Source organism: Gossypium raimondii, chromosome 12 (assembly GCF_025698545.1).
Source record: "Gossypium raimondii isolate GPD5lz chromosome 12, ASM2569854v1, whole genome shotgun sequence".
Taxonomy (NCBI): Eukaryota; Viridiplantae; Streptophyta; class Magnoliopsida; order Malvales; family Malvaceae; genus Gossypium; species Gossypium raimondii.
In genome coordinates this window covers 49,741,981-49,764,115 of record NC_068576.1, presented here as the reverse complement: position 1 = coordinate 49,764,115, position 22,135 = coordinate 49,741,981, and the positions used below count along the sequence as shown (strand labels likewise).

General features: G+C 33.9%; 3 protein-coding genes and 1 long non-coding RNA gene across 6 annotated transcripts; 2 read left to right on the top strand and 2 right to left on the bottom strand.

Annotated features, from left to right (window-relative positions):
• Positions 1 to 4,511: 4,511 nt before the first annotated feature.
• On the top strand, positions 4,512 to 7,289 carry LOC105764793 (nuclear transcription factor Y subunit C-1). Its single transcript, XM_012583551.2, has 2 exons — positions 4,512 to 5,355; positions 6,936 to 7,289. The coding sequence occupies exons 1-2, from the start codon at positions 4,634 to 4,636 to the stop codon at positions 6,937 to 6,939; spliced, it is 726 nt and encodes a 241-aa protein (XP_012439005.1). The 5' UTR covers positions 4,512 to 4,633; the 3' UTR covers positions 6,940 to 7,289.
• Positions 7,290 to 8,555: 1,266 nt separating this feature from the next.
• Positions 8,556 to 10,178, bottom strand: LOC105762241 (uncharacterized). Its single transcript, XM_012580130.1, has 2 exons — positions 9,473 to 10,178; positions 8,556 to 9,367 (listed from the first exon to the last, which is right to left on the bottom strand). Exons 1-2 carry the CDS (start codon positions 10,176 to 10,178, stop codon positions 8,556 to 8,558), a joined length of 1,518 nt encoding a protein of 505 aa, XP_012435584.1.
• Positions 10,179 to 16,587: 6,409 nt separating this feature from the next.
• Positions 16,588 to 19,026, top strand: LOC128035551 (uncharacterized). 2 transcript variants are annotated; one of them, XR_008191993.1, is made up of 4 exons: positions 16,588 to 16,772; positions 16,892 to 17,007; positions 18,332 to 18,917; positions 19,012 to 19,026. It is a non-coding gene; the product is annotated as an uncharacterized LOC128035551 (long non-coding RNA). The 2 variants fall into 2 exon arrangements; XR_008191992.1 differs by lacking the exon at positions 19,012 to 19,026 and having other exon boundaries at positions 16,594 to 16,802; positions 18,332 to 18,546.
• A 253-nt stretch (positions 19,027 to 19,279) lies between these two features.
• On the bottom strand, positions 19,280 to 21,385 carry LOC105764792 (uncharacterized). Of its 2 annotated transcripts, XM_052625536.1 has the most exons (4): positions 20,933 to 21,385; positions 20,702 to 20,828; positions 20,519 to 20,611; positions 19,280 to 20,402 (listed from the first exon to the last, which is right to left on the bottom strand). In XM_052625536.1, the coding sequence occupies exons 2-4, from the start codon at positions 20,747 to 20,749 to the stop codon at positions 19,461 to 19,463; spliced, it is 1,083 nt and encodes a 360-aa protein (XP_052481496.1). In that variant the 5' UTR covers positions 20,750 to 20,828; positions 20,933 to 21,385; the 3' UTR covers positions 19,280 to 19,460. The 2 variants fall into 2 exon arrangements, with proteins under 2 accessions (XP_052481496.1, XP_012439004.1); XM_012583550.2 differs by lacking the exon at positions 20,933 to 21,385 and having other exon boundaries at positions 20,702 to 20,921.
• Positions 21,386 to 22,135: the final 750 nt, after the last annotated feature.

The following is a 22,135-nucleotide window of genomic DNA, read 5'->3' as shown; positions in this document are numbered from 1 at the left end:
ATTTTAAATCCCTGAGCATTAGCGGCGCTTTTTAGAAAACGCCGCTAAAAATAGAACATTTGCGGCGCTTTATAAAAACGCCGCTAAAAGCCCTGAGCATTAGCGGCGCTTTCTCAAAAACGCCGCTAAAGCCCTGAAAGCTCACAAAACGACGTCGTCGGCTAAGGTTTTTTGCGGCGCTTTCTGGAAAACGCCGCTAATGCTTGTTTTTAGCGGCGTTTTCCATAAATCGCCACTAATACTCGATCTTTAGCAGCGTTTTCCAAAAAGCGCCGCTAATGCTCGATCTTTAGCGGCGTTTTTTATACAAACGCCGCTAAAAGCCTGTTTTAGTGTAGTGTTAACACTTGGTTTGAAAACTTGCTTGAAATTTGTGCGATTGAAACCATACGAAGAACTAATTTGATGGGTTGTTGCTCTTAACTTGGTTTGTGCTTTTTTAGTCATATTGTTTTGTGAAATATTAGAGAGTGTCAATTGTGAGGCTAAACGGCTAAACCTCGACATTATGCACAATCTATTTCTATTTTTTAGATGTCACTATTTTTTAATTTAATTTAATAATTTTTATAACATGTCCGCCATTAAAAGAATAATTAATCTCAACGTATAGGGATTAAAATAAAATTTTAATGTGATATGAGGACTTATAGTGAACTTTAACCTACAAGGTTTAAATAAGTGTTCATACAATATTTGAGATCTGAATTTAATAATTGTTTCCATAATGGGAACTAAATTTGGTAATTATTTTATATTGGAACTTCAATTTTTTTGTCCAATTTAATCCCTTAACTTGGTGATTCTTCCCACATTGAGGCCTAATTTTTTTAATCCATGATATTTTCTTAAAAAATTTGAACACGTAAAATGTTCAAGCCCTAACGTAAGAATAATTTCCAACTTTAAAGACTAGTTTAAACAAAAAAAGTTTAGGCTCAAATATAGAAACAAATGCTTAGCTCAAATATCAATGTAAGAACAATTTTGAATTAGAGTTTAACTTAAACAAAAAATATATATACTTCAATATAAAAACAATTACAAATACTCTTAATAATGCATTAACAAGTTATAATAAAGTGTAACAAAAGCATATATAATAGAGCTCAAAATTTTCAATGGTGGTGAATGCCATGATTAATATATATAATGTTATAATATAATTTTTATCTTGAATTTAGTAACTAAATTTATTTTAATATTTGTATTTATTTATTTATTTTGGGATTTAAATTTGGTAATTAGATTTATTTTGGTTTATGAACTTGAATAATATAAAAGTTTGATGAAGTGACACTTTGAGATTGTTCCACATTATCACTTGAAAAGTAAAAAATTGTATAAAATTTCAAGTGATGACGTGATACAATCATAGAGTGTTACGAGTATTCTAATAATCAGGCTAGTGGTTGAACTAGTCACACAACTGGTTCCCAATTCAGTTGGTTTGATCGATTCAACTACTAGATCAACAATAATTATATAAATAATTAAAAATTAATAAAAATATAAAAAATTTAATAAACCAATTCAACTTGTTAAGCTACTAGTTTTATATCAAATTTTTATTTTTACTGGTTTTGAGTAATTTCTGATTCAATCAGTTCAACTTCTTTATTTAGATTAGTATACCAATCAGTTCTCGATCTAATCGGTCAATTCTCTAAGACCACTAATCACATCATCAAGTCTTTAAGAAATTCAAATTTAAAAACTAAAATGTATCTAATTGCTAAATTTAGATATTAAGATAAATAAATAAAAATACAAATATTAAAGTAAAAAAGTTTTATTATTCCTGTTTTGTACGAATGAAGTTTTTAAACTTAAAATAATTTTCATAATTTGGGATTTTGGATTTTTGAAGAGCAAAGAATGTGAACTTTAAACAGATACAATATTTAGCAGTAAAGGGACTCAAGCAGGGTAGTCAATTCGGTTTTGGTACTGTTTCTATTGGTTGAAATGCTTCACTCTAATAGTAAATTAAAATAATAAATTTTAGGTTTCATTCTGGTACAAATTTTAATCAATATCGAATGTATTGATATATACCAATTGATTTCGCCCGTATTGGTTGGTATCAAAAAATTTTAAAATATATTTTAAATTTAAATTTAAAATTTTCTTATTTATTTTAAATTTATTAAATTATGTATTGTTATATGCATAGTATGAGATGAACTTATTGTTCAATTTATGAAATAATATTTTTGTTTGCTTATTTTGAGTTTTTTTAATGATGGATTATAATTGTGAAGTTTATTGAATAATACTAAATTTTGGCGCAAACACGATGTGGGTGAAAGAAAATGTTTTATAGTAAAAAATATTAGCTTTTAAAATTTATTTAATAATGTCGATTGAGTCTTAGCTCAATTGGCATGGGTATTGTTGCCAATGTAGGAGGATGTGAGTTTGAGTACACTAAAGCGCGTTATCCTCGTATTTATGAGTTGGGGAGAGGCTATGGATAGTTCTAGGCATTGTGTCAAAAAGAATATATATTATCAGAACATGTATTCACGAGTGTACTCAAGTTTATTATTATTTACTATTTATATTTATTTTTTAATTAATATTTAAAAAATTCAAAAGTTTGATACTTTCAACTTGCTAAACTTTAGATCAAGAATTGGAATATTATGCTTCAAAGGGAGGAACATTAGACCTGAAATTGAAATATGCTCTTCATTTCTCTTCCATATAATGCAATTGGAAATGACCTTTTTGGCTTTGGCAAAGCTAAAAAGATTCACTAATTTTTTTAATACAGATTATTCTATAAAGTAATGCCTATAAAGTATTTACTTTTTCAAAGGGCCGTTCAAGCTATATTCCTAATTTTTTTAATAGTTAAGTTAAATAATACCTAAGGTTATTAAATTATTAGTTAATTTATCTTTTAGTCACAAAATTTTAAAAAATTATAGAATGGTCATTAAATTATTCGAAAATTTTCATCTAAGTCATTGATCTGTTAAAATCGTTACGGTATAACCTCATTTGTTTGCATCGCCTGTAGCAATTGAAAGCTTTCATTCCCCTTCTCTTCTACAAATAAGTTTTTTTTAATGAAACAATTTTGAACGTCATGAATTTACGAACTAAAATCTAAATAGTTTTCTTCTTTGATCTCTTACACTGACCGTCAAATCAATTTGGATCTAAGATATATTCTTCTACTTGACAATGGGTACCAATCTACCATATCAATTGCCAAATCATCACTTGAAGCTCGCTAGTTGGACTTAAAAAAAACTTAACAGCCCAGTGACTTGAATGAAAACTTCCAAATAGTTCAAAGTAGATTTTGTAACTTTTTGAAATTGAGTGACCAAAACGTAAACTTACTAATAGTTTAGTGCCCTTCGGTGTAGTTTACCCTAATAGCTATTAACAATTGGGAAAACTACACCCAAGGTTAATAAACTAATAGTAACTTTACGTTTTAGTCACTCAACTTCAAAAGGTTGCAAAATTGTCATAAAACTATTTGAAAGTTTTCATTCAAATCACCGGGTTGTTAAAATCGTTGTTGTATAGCTTTCTCTGTTCGCAATGCTTGCACCAATTGAAAGTTCTTCTTCCTATTCTTCAATTTTTTATGAAATAATTTTGAACATTATGAATGTACAAACCATAATCCAAATAGCTTTCTTTTCCGATCTTTGACACTAATCATTAGGTCAACTTGGATCTAAAGTATGGATACTAATCGACTATACTGATGGTCGAATCCTGGCTTAGAGCTCGCTAATATATTTTAAAATAATAAAAATTTAGCAGGATAATAACTTAAATAAAAACTTTCAAATAGTTCAAAATTTATTTATACAGTTTTAAAGTTAAATGAAAAACAATAATTTTAGTAATAATTTAATAACTTCGGTGCAGTTTACATTTAACAATTTAAATCAAACCTTTAATTGATGGTATAATTTTCAATAAATATTGCATATAAGATAAAATATCCATTTAAATATTACATATATTTTTAAATTCAAAATAATGTTAAATATAATAAGTAATTAATAAAAATATTTTACTGTTGTTATAAATCAAAAGCTGTCATGAAAAGTTAAAATAAAATATAAAAATTAATTTTTTAAAACTTAACTATTATAACAAAATATTATTAGAATAAGTGAGGAACAATGGCATGGTATCAATATTATTATACATTTTCTTATTGAGCATGGTGTTATTAGTTTACTGCTAATTCAATTAATACTGTATTTTTAAAATTACCATTTTTATCAATAACCACCAAAAATAAATTTCTCTATTTTCATATATATATTTGCTTAATATAAACTTATCATTTAAAATAAATAACCAATAAAATAAAATAAAATAAAAGCAATTAAATCAAAGAACTGATTCAGTTACTATTTAATAATTAAAATATATTTTATTTAAAATTAATATATAAATATTAATAAAATTCTTACTCTTAATATTAAATGCATAAAATAATTGAAAGAAAAAAAAAAAAAAAACTTAATCACCTGCAAATGGCTGTAGTTTAATCTAGCTGATCCTTAAAAATACCACCACTACCAGCATCGCCATCTCCCACCCTATCCCTTTGATCAAGTTCATCCATCTGCCGTTGATTCTTCATCCAATGGACGGCAACAAGCAAGCCCAGTCCTCCTCTTACCCTCCTCAGCCTCCCACTACTTCTATTACGCCTCCTCCTCCTTCCTCCTCCGCCGCCATCGCCGCCACTCCGCCTGCTCCTTTCCACCACCTCCTCCAGCAGCAGCAGCAACAGCTCCAAATGTTCTGGTCTTACCAGCGCCAAGAAATCGAGCAAGTCAACGACTTCAAGAACCATCAGCTTCCTCTTGCTCGCATCAAAAAGATCATGAAAGCCGACGAAGATGTCCGTATGATCTCCGCTGAAGCCCCTATTCTCTTCGCCAAAGCCTGCGAGCTTTTCATTCTGGAGCTTACCATCCGTTCCTGGCTTCACGCCGAGGAGAACAAGCGACGGACGCTTCAGAAAAACGACATCGCGGCGGCTATTACTAGGACCGACATTTTCGATTTCTTGGTGGATATTGTGCCCAGGGACGAGATCAAGGATGAGGCCGTTCTGGGTGGGATGGTGGGTACCACCGCCAGTGGGGTGCCATATTTTTATCCTCCCATGGGTCAGCCTGCTGGCGCTCCTGCTGGACCTGGCGGGATGATGATTGGAAGGCCCGCCGTCGATACAACCGGTGGTATTTATGCTCAGCCTCCTTCTCAGGCTTGGCAGAGTGTTTGGCAGACGGCGGGGGCTGACGATGGGTCGTATGCCAGTGGAGGTAGCGGCGGTCAGGGGAATCTTGACGGACAAGGGTATGTAGACAACTATTGTTTTTATTCCATTCAAAGTTTAGGTTTTTTTCTTGAACTCTTTATCAGTTTGTAGGATAAGGAACATTTGCTACAACTTGTCTGAGATTCTTTCCTCTTTTTTAGGGTTCTCAACTTATGATAACTAAATATCTCCAATGCTTTGAACTTTGTTTCAAGATGGAGTTGCTTCCATATGTCTAGTATGATCATTGTAGTTGAGTATGGATCTCGTTGTCTGGTCTGCATTTTTTATATTTCTTGATCAGTTGTTTTGCTTCACTTGCCAAGAACTGGTTATCGACATTGGTGTTTCTGCTTGATGGTTATAGTATGAAGATCCCATTTGGTGGGTTGAAGTTACTTACAGGTTAAATTACAATTTTTTGTCATCGATATTGAGACGAACTTAGCTTTACAACAATTGAAATGATGCTAGGCAGTGATGGTAGTGATGATATGCTTACAAGTAATTTGAGCAGGCTTTGTTTCTGTAGATGCTTTAGGCAGTTTTGTACGATGAAACATAATTGATTTTTATTCAGTAGCTCTGGAGATGGTTGCCATATAGGAAAGCTTGAAAAGAACAAGCAGAACCTGCTTAGAATGAGAAGCTATGTTCGTCACATCACTAAACTAGTTGGTTAAGACTTAAGAAAGCTTGACAATAGAAAAAGGAGAGTTCATTTAGAACAAGTAGCCGCGGACATTTCTTGACAAATTATAGACAACATCAAATATCGTTATGACAAGAACAAAAATGGATACACACCGTCTTGAACTTGTTGGTCAACAGAAAGGGTATATGGGCAAGAAAAGCGAAGAACGTGTGGGGTTGGGTGGGAATGGGGCACATGTATTAGTCATTCATGAATGTTGGTTGGTTTTTGGTGGGTTCATCCAACAACTATGCTTGTGTTTGTCGTATTTTTGCTTGTCCTGATAGTCTTAGTGATCGGGATATGTATAGTTAATCTCTTTGGCATGTTTGTTTTTATCCCTTTTTCATTCTTTGCACTTGCATTTTATGTCATACTGTCTGATATTTCTTTTAATTATTGCATTGTTTTTTAATTATCATTTTTGCATGTTAAGAATGCCTGTTTTGTTTATTGCCTTTTGATTACGTAAAAGCATTCTCCTTTCATCTGTGTTAATATCTCTTTGCCTGCATGGTGCTTTTCTTGGATCTTTATCTTGAAGTTGGTGCATTTTACACTTTTATGTAGACCTGTTCAACGACCAGGCCTTGGACATGAGTTTTCCGAGTTCTGGTTAACCCGATTTATTATTTATTACCATTGATCTCGAATACTGTTAAGTGAGGATTTTGCTAGTGTTTAAGCCACTTTGGAAGGATGTTTTCTTGTTGTGCATCTAAAAATGGCAAATCCAGGTTTTTGGAAGTGCATTTCTCTGCCGTTATATTTCCATTCAAGTTTCAATTGTCGTGTTGTCTATTAAAAGAAAGAGGATTGGTTTATCAAATTATTCTTTCTCTTATGCTTTCCAAGCCGTTCATTTACCATTGTCACGTACCAGCCGTCATCTAAACTCTTGCGTAATTTTGTTGTTTTCTGCAGCTAAGCAATTCATTGGTCCAATTTGGGTGCTCGATGGCATGGCAAATGGCGTGATGCACTGGGGTATTGCACTAAGAATTTTGGTTGCTTATGATTTATGAATATGGACCTGTCTGCCATTGTTTGTGGAAAACTACCTTTTAAATGTGATTTATTTAGAAACATCTCAAAGACACTTAACTCATTTGATGTGCAGCAAAACAAATAGCTTTTGCTGCTATGACTTTGCCTAATCAAAAGATCTTCTAATGTTGTGCAGTTTCTGGGTTTAATTATCCCCTTTGTTGTGTTCTAAAGGATTCTCTGTATCTTAAATATTTTCTTATGAATGAACACCCTAAATTTTCAAGTCCATTACATTTGGTGAATGACTCTTGGTTGCTCTGATATTTCGTTCTTGTCAAAGTACTTATTTTCAAAATCCATATCCGACATGCTCATCCTTCAAATGCATGGAAAAGTTTGAAAAAACTTGGAACATACCTCTGATAGATGCATACCTATACTTGACAGTAATATAGTTGAAGAACTTTCTTTTTCTCTTAATTTTTTTTCATTGTAAGGCTTGAGATTCATTTATGTTTATATAAATTTCATTATCATGATTTACTTTGTACTAGTTTCCCATCAGATAGTAGGCATTTATGTTACCCAAATTTGAGAAGTGTTGGATGTAGCCATGTGGAACATGAGCATATTCAAATATTGAAATATTTCAGTATATTTTAGAGGATTACCTCAGTATGCCCATATTAAATGTGTTATTTAAAAATAATAATAAAATCAGATAGCTGAAATATGTGGTGTTTTTTTCTTCCTTATTTTTTATTTCTATATTTTTAAAATTTTGAAATTCCATTCATCACCTAACCTATAGTTGTTAAATTTGTATACTGGACTGGTGTCCAAATCGTGGTTCACCAATTAGACCAATCCAACTAGTTTGAAAAAAATTATTAAAAATTCAAAAAAAAAAAAGAAGAAAAGAATCGGTTCAATCATCGGTTCAATTGGTTTTAGTCAATTCAATCGGTTTATATCGGTTTTTGATTTAATCGGTTCAAAGTCATTTTTCGAACCGATTCTTTGGCTAGTTCTTGGTCCGATTTGGTTCAAAATCTTATATGATAAATATATTATCACATATATAATATTATGTGTATGCATAGTACTAATGAAAAAGTCATGTTATTTTAATTAATAGATTTAATTATTGTCGTATAAGTGAAGATTCTAATTTTAAAATTGAAAAAGTATAAATATTAAAAATAATCAATTTGAAAAACAATAACCAAATCTACAACTTTGGCTTAGTATAAGATTAAAAATGGATCTTAAATTAATTTGAAAGGAAACAGTAAAGAAACCCAAAAACACACTTAAAAAAGAAAAGGAAAAAAGAAACCTAACAAATTGAACCTGTTTCTTGGAAAGATTATCATTTGGAAATTTCTTCAATTCGTCCGCAATGTTGGGATGTGTTTGATAACCGCCATCCATGATAATCATATTAAGGAATTTTATTTCTTCTTTGCTGATCTGCATTTTTCTTTCAGACAACATTATCCCATATTAGAGGATAATTTGTTTGAACCTTTCAAGAAGATGGGCATGACTTTCTTAGTCTGGGCTGTATAAGAGGATGTCATCTATGTAGATCAAAGTCTGGTCCATTATGGGTTGAAAAATCTTTATCATGGCCTTTTGGAACAGTGATGGACCAGTCTTTAGTCCAAAAGGCATGACTGTCCATTGGAAATGCTTATTTGGAATGCAAAATCCTGTTTTAGGCCTATCTTCTGGATCAATTCCCAGTTGCCAAAATCCAGCTTTTAGATCAAACTTGGAAAATACACGGGATTTTGTAAGGCTTGAGAAAATTGAATTTCTGTTGGGCAAAGGGAATTTATCGTCTTGTAAGAAGTAATTAAGAGGTTGGTAATTGATTACCAGTCTTAATTTTCCTCTGGCTTGTTCTGATCTCTTGTTGACATAGAATGCTTCACAAGCCCATTGTGAATCTGATACTTCAATCAATCCTTCATTCTGTAATTGTCGACATTCTGCTTCAGCTAGTTTTAGATGATCTGGATTCATCCTCATATGACTAGCTTTTTTCAAATTGATATCTTCATTTTTCTTGAAGGGGAGTTTGATAAAGAATTCAGAGTTTTTCCACAAGGGATTTTGACATTTCTGTAGAAACTCTGAATGAGATTCTGCACATGACTTCTTTCTTAATTCCTCTATTATCTCCTGTATTTTTTCAGAGTATACTGAGAATAATTTTGGAATTGGCACAAAAGGTTTGAACATTTTCTTGTACCGCAATCCTTCTGGTAGAATTCTCAAATGTTTGGCTTTGGTATAAAGGTTAAAACCAACAATGAGATCTTTTCTAGGAAGTTTTGATCCCAAAACAGTAGTGGTTACTGTGCATGTCGGAAAGAATCAGATTTTGATCAGTTTGCTCCTCAAATAGGTGGTGAAAGTCTTGTCTGCTGCTGAGTTAAAATGTCTGATATGAGGTTCCCAACATCCTGGGGGTAGAACGTCTAGATTCATAATAATCTCTGCGGCTTCAGTATCAATGAATGCAATCACAATAATTGGTTTACTGTATTTTTCCAAGTAAATGGAGACTGGAATGTGTGGCACCAAAACTTCAATGGTTGAAAGGCTTTGAACGTTTGATAGCAGAGAATGCGAGTGTGTTTGAGACTGTGCCATCAATATTTCATTCGATGAAGATTTAGAATCACTGTACTCAACGCTTTGAATTGCACACAGTGATTGTTCATTAGGCTCATCATCAATGGAGAATAATGATTCAAGATCGTCTTCTTCAGGGATTCTGATTCCTGATTTTTGTTGTATCTGTTGGATCATTTTAGCTCCTTTTTTGTTGTTTGGACATGACTTTGCATAGTGACCCTTCTGGTTGCAGATGTAACAACGGGCAGATTTTGTAAATCTTGAAGACTTCTTCTTCTTCTTGAGATATCTCCATTTGTATTTTCTTCGCTTGGGAATCTTTGGAGGAAATTTCTTCAATTTTCCAAAATGCTTCTTTTTTCTGGTAGGACAATAACATGACTTATCTTTTCCATATTTGATCTTGATATGTGAGTCATTACAAGCATTATCTAGTCTCCTGTCACCATGGAGATAATCCTTGAAGACCTTTCTCATGTTGCACAGATCTTCTAAGGCAATATATGTTTCTTGCTGAATTTCTCCCATGGTTAAGTTGAGAATATTTTGTTTTGCCTGTAAAGATTTTGATTGATTGCTACCTGAAGAGGATCTGGAATAGACGCAACAACTGCTTGCTTGAGGCTAGGATCCAATCTAAGAGCACAAAAAAGCTTTGTCATTGCATAAAAATGCTTAGACAAGTTTTTTTTCTTATAAGAACAACATCTTCTCTTGAAAAATTCTCGTCTTTTAAGTGACAACAGATCATCAGGATTTCCAATGAAGTGATTATGGATAATCCTAATTGCTTGAGATAAATCTGTTAACACTAAGAACTGCATTTGATTTGCCTAGTCAATGGAATTCCACCAATCTTTCAACATTCCTGTGAATCTAGAGACAAATTCAACAAGAATGTTATAATGGCTGTCTTCTGTTAATCTTCTGGTTTCAAGCCATGCGTGGAATTCTTGTAGTCTTTCTGGCTAGGGGTGTGCAAAATTCGGGTAAAACCGAAAAAATTCGGTTAACCGACCGAATTCGGTTAATCGGTCGGTCGGTTAACCGAATTTTTTCGGTCGGAGGTCGGTTAATTATTTTTTAATTTTTTGGTTAACGATTAATTGATTTCAAACCGGTTGGTTAATCAATTTTTCGGTTTAACCGAAAAATTAATAAATAAAATTATAATATATAAATAGGCCCACTATTCACCTAAACCCAATCCAAACCCAAGTATTCAATTCTATCCAATTACCCAATCTAATTACCCAACCCAATCCAATCATAAAAATTACAAATAATTTAATAAATAAAAATAAAATTCTAAAACTAAAACTAAAACTAAAGTATAAAAGTCTAAAATAATTTAATTATGTATGATTCAATTAGGTTAATTCGGTTAATTCGGGTAATTCGGTTAATTTTTAACCAAAAATAAAAAACATATAATTTTTGGTTAATTCGGTTATCTGACCGAATTAACCGAAAAAATTTCGGTTCGGTTAATTTTTTTAAAAAAATTTGGTTCGGTTAACGGTTAAAAATTTTGAAAGGTTGGTTAATTCGGTTAATGCTATTTCGGGTCGGTTAACCGGTCAGTTAACCGAATGAACACCCCTATTTCTGGCCACTTATTCGTTGGGATATCATCTAAAGTGAAGATCATTTTTCCTCCCGAAATATGGGACGTAGATTTCATATTTGAAGGCTCTTCAGCCTCAGTGGTTTCTTCCTCTGACATCTCATCAATTTTAACTTCTGGTTGTGCTGTGGCTATTATTTCTGGTGCCTCTAGTTCTGATTCAGAATAACTAGCTGATGTCTCTGAATCTTCTGAAATAAACTCTGAAGATTCTGATAATCCAATTGGGGATTCTCAGGATTCTCCAGTTTCATATAGAACAGATATTTTTTGGAGTGTCTTTTTATTATAATCCCTTAAAAATTTTGTCAAGGGATTATCATCAGGCTGGTTGTCCCCACGAATCATCAAATATTTTGATATTTGTCTTGGTGAAGATGGAGGAGGGCTTTCTTATTTCTCCTCTTTCTCTACTGGTCTTTTCCCTAAGGCCTTTTCTTTTTGTTTTCCCCTTTTTTTCAGCTTCCTTTTGAGCTTTGATTTGTAAATACAAATCATATGTACTTGGCTTTTTCTTTTCTTCAGGCGGAAGAAATTCTATCTTTAAGTTCCCTGATGATCTGAGCTTGTCCAGTTGTCTCACCGAAGGAAATAATTCAATACCATTCTTTGAAGGTTGAGGAGATGGTATTTTCCCCGATTCTAGGACTTTGATATGCTCATTCAATCTTTGAATTTCTTTTTCTCTTTGTGCCATGTGAGAGAAAAAGTCTTGTCCTGGAGCAGCTGGTTCAGTGGTGACTTCCTTAAGTCTTTTCTGGAAAAGCTTAAGAAGATTTTTGATAATCTCGGAATTTTCATCAGTTTTATTTTCAATTTTTGAGACCTTGGTATCAATCAGGTTCACCTTCTGACCTATCTTTTTTAATGCAAAATTATGGGCCAACGCATTTTCTGTTTGCCAATTCAAGGTGGCTTCTGCTGCTGCAATCTTTACTTGTCTGCCTTCAACACCTGCTTGTAACTTCGAAGGAATCTTTGGTGCATGAAGATATTCCTTCTTTGAAAATTCTTCCAGTGGCGGGAATTCCTGGTCATATGAAGAGGTTGCCTCATACATGTGAACTTCTTGAATTCTTTGTATAGGGGCAACAATTTTTTCTTCTTGGACACAAGACTGAAACTGATTGTGCTTTTGAACCCATTTATTGATTCTCTTATAGCATGGCTGTTTCAAAGGCTTAGCCAACTATTGTTGATTGTTTGGATCTTTTTTAGGTGGCCACGGTGGAGATGTAGGAGGTTGATCTTGGACTTTAAGAGCCCGGGCTTTGGGCTTCCTGTAGAATAATCTACAAGATAGACAAATTTACCATTGTCTTCTTCTAAGGGGCCAATATATGGATCTCTATTCATCCATCGTTCATAAAATTCTGTACGTGTCTACTTTTTTCGATTTCTTTCTGCGGGATCTCTGAATTTCTTCATCTAGATCTTCAAAGAATTCATTTTAGCATCTATTATAGGAACAACTTAAATCCCAAAGGCAATGTCCTATTTTGGGATCTTTAAAGAAATACAAAGGCTTCCCATTAGGTTGGAAACTTTGTATAAGAGGTGTTTCTGGGCCTGGACCTACATCATCAGACTGTAGCGGTTGTAGCATCATCTGGGTGGAGAAAATGGGTGGAGTTTGGAGTTGCTTCAAGTGACTATGATCAAATTTGATTTCACTAGTTCCATCAGGTCTAGTGATGATTTGGCTTTTGGTTGATCTAATCGACTGATCATGCTGGTGGATCTGTTCATAATTTGTTACCCATTTTTCTGGTAAAAACTTTAACAGCTCTTGCTTGGGTATTTGTTTTGGAACATGAACACAGTGTGGCTCTTCTCTTGTGTTGACAGAAATGAGAAGAGAATCTTCAGATCCTTGGTTTATCAGTTTGAATGCATGATCTTGAATTCTGTAAACTATTTGATAGTGGAGAGTTGTTGTAACTGCTGATTTAACCATTTCTGTTCTAATTATCTGGATTTGGACCTTGAGAGCATCCATTAGATTTGGATCTTGCAAGGACATGGTAAAGTTTGGGAATAAAGTTACCATGGCCATCCCTGAGCTAAGAGTTGCTTTAACAGTTCCAATACAGGTATATTGATATCGTTTATACCTGAAATCAAGGAGCACTATCTTGGACATAACAGGTTTCCCTGATGTTCCATGGTAGTTAAGGGCCAATCTAACTTCCCCGAAATGGATATGAGAATATCCATGGTGGCTTCATTCTTGTGGAAAATTTGGAGGAATTTCCAGAGTAAAAAATTGTTCTTCTTGTCCACCATATATAAGATGCTTGTCAAACTTTGAAGATTGTACATATTCGCGAACATTTTTCCTACTAGTGCTGATTAAAGACATAATACTTTTAATAAGAGAAAAATAGGGTTTTTGATATGTGGAATAAGGATTTACAAGGGGTAGATTTGTAGCTTGAAACTTTTCTTCTTCAGTGAAGTATTCAACTTCATATAAAGAAAAAATTTCTAGCAAAGTGAGACTTTAGAGGAAAACTAGGTAAAGACACTGGTGCTTTAGAGGTAGAGGTTCTGGAAGGATTCATTTTTAGAAATACTCTCTTCCTATCTAATTCTGGTTTTCTTGTATTAAATAAAGTCTTAGAGTTATTCTGGCTTTGATACCAAATACAGCGGAGCTTGAAGACGGGATATCTGAGATTAAGAGATCATAACAGCAGGTATGCTATGCCCAACACAAGGCATTCTCCTCATGGCCATTTAAAACAGGCACTGTCTTTTAGCTGTTATTACTATTAATCTAGACTACTTCATCAAACTCAGTTGAATTTAGTATCCCTGATCTAAGCTTAGTTTCTGTTGTGCAGGATCCATTGTATGGCAAGCACAGAGTATACTTCTAAACTCATAGGAGATTTTCTTTCAGCGATGCAACTATAACCAGATAGGAAGAGAATGGGAAAACTTTAATAAGACATGTTTAGAGAACACACTGGTATTTTATTTTCCTTCATTTATGTAGGCTAAAGTGGATGATGACTCATAAAGTCCTTTAATAAAGATAAAGGACAATAATTTACAAACAGACAAACTTTAAGAAAAGATGACTCAAACTTTTGAAAGTAAAAGTACAATAATTTACATGACTCAAATAAAATGACTCAGCACGCTTTAGTCAGTATCATAATCTGTGCTGACGTCAGAAGTGAGATTTGATTCCTCTATTTTTCTTTTCTTCTTTTCTCGTGCTCTGTGACATTTCAGCTCTAGCTATTCAGTTCTTTGTTCTAAATCATCAGGTGGTGTCATTTCACAAACATCTTTCCAGGCTGATTTATCTTCAACCACATCTTTCCATGCTGGTGTGTCTTGAGTTGCTTGGCTACAGTACATTAGATACTCCTGTAACCACTCCTTTGGATCTGGTATGTTGGAATGATATTCTTTTAAGGCTTCTTTCAACTGTACCTGATAAGGTGTCGGTGGATCTTTCTCTACATCCCATTGTGCCAGTGCTTTTTCTGAGGGCCATATTTTTGAAGGGATAATCTTGTTGATCTGGCATAAATACTTCTGGAAATCCTTATAATCATAACAGTTTAGACTTATTTTTGAGAAATAAGTTTTATGAATCCATGCACTAGGAAAAGCTCCCAGTTGTGTGGCCGGATCGTTTTGCATGAAGTATTGATGCTTATAAAAAATTATCAAGATCCATTGGGCTCTTGTATTTTTGAGAAATTCAAACATAATCATATCAGCCCATTGTTCTAAAGGATAGAACCATTTGAAAAAGTTTGCCAGATTTTTCATTTCAGGACTTATCTCATCTTGAATGGCCAAGGTCAGGAAATGTTGGAGGTCTGGGATAAAGAACTTTATTCCACTATGGAATAAGTGGGTTAAGTACCAAAACATCCATTTCAATTCTTCAAGAAAGTTACCAAACTAGAACTTTAGTGGATGAATAAATGGATATTCAGGGTGAAGACCCAAAAGTTTTAGAAATAGTCCTCCAAATTCTTGAAACATGCTTAACTGATATGAAAGCATCATGTCCATGGCTTCTTTGTGAAATCTTTTTTCTAAGATCAAACTTAGAACTTCTGGAGGATGGTCTGGATAAGAATTTGGCTGACAAGGAATAGAAAATGGTGAGGGTGAATTTTGAGAGATTTTCTTTTTACCTTTTCCTTTGGAGGAGGATGAAGGTTGGAATATGAAGATTTCAGGTGGTCTTGTAAGGATATCAGCAAGAACATTATTTTTTCCTTTTATGTGTTTGACATAGAAGGAAAACTTTGAGAACCATTCAGCCCATCTGAGAAGTTGAGGATGAGGTACTTCATTCTGTTTGAATTGTAACATCTTAGGGAAAGATGACATGTCCATTTCAACAAGGAAATAATATCCTACCTGATGAAATTCAAATTTTGAGATACCTTTCTTGATAGCAATAATTTCTTTGAAAGTTGAATGGTAATGAATCTCAGCATTTGTAAATCTCCCACTATTGTATCCGCATAAGTGTCTCTTGTTGTCATCTTCTTCAAATGAAATTGCTCCCCAGTATTTGTCACTTGCATCTGTTTGCAAAATTCTTTTTCCATCTTAAGGAATTTGCAAAGGTGGCAAATGTTGTAGCTGACTTTTCAGTTTCTGGACTGCTAGGGATTGTTTAATTCTCCATGGAGGAGAATATTTCTTCAACATTTTTCTTAGTGGATTTGTAAATTTTGAGATTTTTGGAACAAAATCTCTGAGGTAATTTACAATTCCTAAGAACTGTTGAACCTGTTTATTGGAAAGATTATCATCTGGAATTTTCTTCAATTCTTCCGCAATGTTGGGATGTGGTTGATAACTGCCATCCTTGATAATCATACTAAGGAATTCTATTTCTTCTTTGCTGATCTGCATTTAAAGGAAATAAGGGAAAAATTGGAAAATATATATTATTTCTAAAAATATTATGCCATACGTGAATCACACATTACTTTATCAAGTTACGTCACTAAACGTAACAGCTTAGGGTGAGGGCAAAATGATTTCATACGTATTAAATTGAGAAAAAGAAAATCACAAGTACCATTTTGAGAAATGAAGTATAGTTTAATGGGCAAATCGCTATTTAACCCAAATTAAATGTAATAAAAGGTAAAGATATTGAAAATGTGAACAATGTAATGGGCCTAAAATCTAGGCCCAATTCCAGTCCAAATTTTAGGAAAGGTTGTCTAAGCCGGCCGAAAGTGGCGGCCCATGGGTACACGTACTGCCGAAAATGGCTTCCAAATTTGACTAAAAAAGTCTACTCTCCCACGACGTTTTATAAACTTTGCATTTACACTAGCCTTCTCATATTAAAAATCTTCGAAATCTCCCTCTAACATCTTAACATACGATTTTGGTTGTGTGGGAGAGAGAGATGGACGCCCTTGACAACGTGGTAGATCCTCTGAGAGACTTCGCCAAGGACAGCGTCCGCCTCGTCAAGCGTTGTCACAAGCCCGATCGTAAAGGAATTCCCCCCATTTCTTCTTCCCGTCTCGGCTTTGCCTCCTTTTGTTTTACACTTGGATCTGTTGGAATTTTTGGGTTTTCTTTTTTTGAATGTTTATTGTTTCGTATGCAGAGTTCACGAAGGTGGCTTTCCGTACAGCGATCGGTTTCGTAGTGATGGGATTCGTCGGATTCTTCGTCAAGCTCATCTTTATTCCTATTAACAACATCATCGTTGGCTCCGCTTAGGTAATTTACTTTGTCTGCTCGTGCATGTGTATTATGCATGCAAGTTTCAATTCCAAAAAATGGATTTCATTTCTTTACTTTTGGATGAATCTCAATTTTAGGATTTTATTGTGTTTATGGAAAAGGGAATTTAGTCAATCTGCAAAAATTGATCAAATTTCGAAGCAATAGCCTTTTCCAAACAATTTATTGGTTTTTTAAAGCCTAACCCATTAGATTTAAGTGATACGTTATCAACACCTTTGTAATTTTAAAATATGTAATAGGCTTATTCATTCCCGACTAGACAATTGATGGGTTTGTTCAAATACCATGTGTTTTGTTCCATGTGCTTGCAAAACTAGCAACTTCATTCCATCTTTGATAAACTACCATTTGACCTGAGTCTTGGTTGGACTTGAGGATAAATACTATTTCTAAATTCTAGCTTCATCAATCTTTTTATTACTTTATTTAGCTTTGTTGATCTGTTCACACACACATTTGCAAAACTAGCATAGTATGTATTTGATCTGTATTAGTGAGTCCTTTCTAGTTTCTATGGATAAAAAAAGTATCTCTTTTGGTAGAATAAAGTAGTTTATATAGGGACATTCCTTCTGAGATCTAGTTGGTGTTTTTCGTTACTTTTGCCCAATTTAACATAGATGGAGCTGTGATTGTTATTTATCATTTTCGGCCCTTGTGATATCATAGTTTACTTCTAATGTTTGAGGCTTTTAACTTAATGAGGCGTAGATGTTTTTCTGGCTTAGCATGGTTTGTTTCTTGAGTGACTAAACATAAATACTATCCATGTCATCGATATGTTTTCTTTACATGGATGCCTATAACCTTTCTTATTATAGTGCTTCCTCTTACAAAACAATAGTAGTATATCAGCTATGTTCTAATGCTTGGCCTATTTTAGTTCTTAGACATTCATGAGGTTCAATCTAAATCTATGTGTTCGGGTAACATCTGTCTTTGGTTTTCATTTTCTTTACACGCACGCACACACACACACACACTTGTAACATTTCTTAATGTTGTACTTCCTCTTGCAAAACAAAAAGTAGTGTCACAACATCAGTTTGAATTTATAGTATATGTGCTGTGTTTCAATACTTGTTTATGAGCGGTGATCAATTTTAAATCTTTATGTTTTGGTTTCTGGTACCATCTATGTCAAACACACTTTCACTACGTTTCCTCTTACAGAACAAAAAGTAGTGACACAGAATCTGTAAGTAATTATATTACATATGCTGTGTTTTGCTACTTGGTTCTTTTTCTAGTTAGACATTCGTGTCAAAATCTTCACTTATTTTTGCTTTTGGTATAGGAATTGCAGGCTCGTAGAAATTGGTGGGGGATATGACCAGTTGGCGTAGTTGCAGATTCTCATAGAAAATGAATGTTAGAATGCAGCAGTTGGGGGCTGTCCCTCTTCCCTTCTCATTTTACATTTTATTAGTTGAACCAATAGTCTTGAATCTAAAGTAAACTCTCTTGGAATTTCTTTAAGCAATTTGTAATAGATTATGGTTAATTTTTGCATCGACTTTTGCCGTCTTCTTTTTTTTGTGCAATTCTTATTAACCTTCGACTATACTGCACTCATTTGCTGTCATTCACATGATTTCTTTGAAGAAACCATGGTAAGATGAATACCTTTTTGATACTTTAATTTCCCAAATGGGGAAAATGAAAGTTTTTGTACATTTGAAGTTGGCTTTTGACATATTTAGCCGAAGACTCGAGTGAATGTGAAAACCCATGATGAAATTTCTTGTATTGCAGCCATTCCAGGGTCAAACTCTCAACGTAATTTTTCATTTTGTAGTGGCATTAATCGCTTCTTTTCAAAGTATAATCCAGTCAAAGCTCAAGATTCACTTTTAATTTGAACCCTTCCATATTCACTTCAAGTAAGCTCTATTAGAAACTGCCTAATCAAGTTTCATTTTGGATAAAAATTGGATTGCTTAAATTTATTCATTTGTGTTGTTTTGTCTAATGCAGAAATTGAGTTTGCTTTTTCCGACTTCTGATCTGATTTTCAGTTCAAGCTGAAATTTTGTATTGGTAATAGATTAAGCTCAATATTAGGATATTCGAAGTTGGGTTCTCTTGATAGCTTGACAATGATTCAAGCAAATATCTGAAGGTGACTCTCTTCATAGATTGAATTCAACTTAACAATAATGGAATAAAATTTAATTTCTTTTGCTTGAGAGCATAGCTGTCTCATTTACGTTGCACAAGAAAAGCTAATTATTGAGAATGAAAATGAACCAGCAGAAGTTGCTGCAATTCTGATTGAATTTCATATATGGGAAGCATTCATTTGACAGTTTCTTCCTGTTCAAAACTCGTTTTATTTGTTCCAAATTCCAAAATATATGTAGCAATAAATTTTAAAATAACTCAAACATATGAAATAACGTATTCATATCAGCTAATCCCAGGTTTCACTCACTCATCTGAGATGAAGATGTTGTAGTATCAAACGATTTCTTCCTCACCAACAGGCAAGTTATCCTTGCTGGTTGAGCATGCGTATTCTCCAGACTACAAAGCACGAAATCAGGCCGATGAAGCGCGAGGTTCAACCGATCTTGTCCGACAACTAAACCAGTTGCATCGAGCAGAACATGCCATGAATTCCTATGAGCTTCCGAAATCCAATGCATAGAGTAACGCATCCCATTAACATCAACTGGATACGAGAACAATCCCTTTGGACTATGCTTACATTTTTTCCTGAAATACTGACTAAGTTGTGACCCTTTGATTCTCAAATCCAACCATGTTTCAGGTGCCAATATCACTTTTGATTCCTTGTAACTCGCAAATTCCTTTACATAATCAAGTTCTTCACCAATGATGCTCATGTAGAAGTTACCTTTAAAAAAAGGGTAGCTTTCTCCTACTAACATCATTGCATCCTTGTAGTTTGGTGTGAAGAGAACCAGGTAGTCATCGTCCGGCAATCCACAGTGTTTCAGAACTTTGTTTCGAGCTTGGATTTCCGGAATCGAAATGAAACTTCCAGGGAAAGACGATTTCTTCGTGAGGATATCGAGCAATCTTGATGGCTCCAATTGAATCCTGTCCAGGTCCGGATGATTGCTTCCGAAGAAAGGTGACGAGGATTCTCTTGAATTACCTCTTGGTGATTTCTTTTTATCATCAATTGCAGCCTCCGAGGACTCTTCATTGATGCATAGACTAGAAAGGTCTATATTTTCTAGCTCAACTTGACCTGCATACTGTGGATATTTTGCCAACACATATTGCTCAACATAGTCCCTTTCCGTCGGTGTGATTGGTCCCGACCATCTGAGATCAAGACCATGAAGCGTCGATATTGCCTCGGCTACAATATGCGCCGGAATCACGGTATGTGCCTTCTGTTTTTCATCATATGCAACAATCAAAACTTGGTTAAATAGTGAAAAGAATTGCAGATACTTGGTAACAAAGACTAAAATATAAATGGATGATGAACATAGTATATGTAGTTTACCTTAACAACCATGCTGCTTGGTCTGCTACTTTGTATAGGTGATTTTGGCATGGATACAAAAGGGGATTCTTTGATTTCACTTTCCATTATTCCCTAATTTTTGTTTGTCAAAATACTTTGAATGAGAATCTTTGGATTCAAGCTTTCGTTTTAGAAAACTTTGGAGGATAATAATAGCTTTACCTTAGATTCTCCATGTGAAAACACCTGATTTTTGTTCTTACACCCCATGGAAACTTGTCTTTTCTCCACTCTTACAGCATTCAGTGATTTGTCTTTGAAAAACCAAAACTGGTATTGAAGAACAAAGCTGGGAAATTTTCAAGAAATGAAACAATCAAATGAAGGAAGATAGGCAACAATGGGAATATGAGGAGCGGGGGGGGGGGGGAGATGGAACTTTGAAAAGAATACCGAGTCAAACTAGAACATTTCTTGCTCCATTTGAGAGTCTAAACCTTAAGGTTAATAAGAAATTTGTGAGGACAGTGACAACAGCAATGCTTGATAACAGGAAGCTCTTAAGGGGTTCAAAACCGCTACGGTACTCTTTCATTTTATTCTTTGATCCTAACAGGTGGTGCGCAATAGTTGGGACTTGGGAGCTTAGGACAGGGGTTCAAATTTTTTACCTTAAATCAACAGTACATGGATTAAACAGGAGTTTGAATTCTGATATGACAGCAAACCAGGAAATGAATTCAATTATAGAGGAAACGTCAGCTAAGGAATTTTAAATTGTTGATGGAGAGTGACCATTTCCAGGTATTAATTTTTTGGGTGGGCAAGGAATCTCGAGGCTGATATGACCAGGTTTGGAGTCAACCTTTTAGAACTCACTTCCTTAGCAAGCGAAGCAATCACCTTGTTCGTCCATGAAACCTGGAATTCTGAAAACCATTTCATTACTTAAGATTCGAGTGAGTTTTGTTGAATACAATACATCTACTATATTTTAATCCAACGTTACATTTGAACATCATTTGCAAAAAAATAAAGTAAAACTCCAAAAAATATAAATAATTTAGGCATTAGAATTAAACCCACTTAGTAGTAAGTTTATTGCATGGTGACTTTGATATTTCCTTGATTTATTTATTTGTTTCTGATTAAACAATTAATCCAATACGATAGAAATTATGCTCTTTATATAGATGCTTTGATGTATACCCTACAAAATAGACAAAAATGATATTTTTAAATTTTTTAAGGGAAAACAAAGAGAGAGCTTATTTTATGTGCAAATTGGCATTCAGAGTATGCTTTTAAATACAACAGCTATGCAAAAACACCCATTTTTCACTTCAACCTAACACCTCAATTTCATATTAATTTATTCATAAATAATAATAATATCTTACTCCTAATGTTTAACAAATTGGATAATAGTCGATTGAGTAGTAGTTCGATTGGTATCGACATTGTTGCCCGTGCAGGAGGTCGTGGAGTTAAATGTGCTAAAGCTCATTACCGAAGCGGTTATGAATAATTTTAGGCGTTGTATAAAAAAAATAGATATGATATATATAATTTATTTATGTTTTGGAATTCAATTTTGACCCAAATCTATTCGCCAACTATAATATAAAACGTAATTAATTGTATAGTGATTTATTG

Coding starts and splice junctions, on each gene's coding strand:
- LOC105764793 (XM_012583551.2), top strand. CDS start 4,634: ATGGACGGCAACAAGCAAGCCCAGTCCTCCTCTTACCCTCCTCAGCCT.
- LOC105762241 (XM_012580130.1), bottom strand. CDS start 10,178: ATGGGAGAAATTCAGCAAGAAACATATATTGCCTTAGAAGATCTGTGC. Junction 9,368..9,472: donor AGACGTTCTACCCCCAGGAT/GTTGGGAACCTC, acceptor CGACATGCACAG/TAACCACTACTGTTTTGGGA.
- LOC105764792 (XM_052625536.1), bottom strand. CDS start 20,749: ATGGGGTGTAAGAACAAAAATCAGGTGTTTTCACATGGAGAATCTAAG. Junction 20,612..20,701: donor TTTCACATGGAGAATCTAAG/GTAAAGCTATTA, acceptor AACAAAAATTAG/GGAATAATGGAAAGTGAAAT. Junction 20,403..20,518: donor CAAGCAGCATGGTTGTTAAG/GTAAACTACATA, acceptor GATGAAAAACAG/AAGGCACATACCGTGATTCC.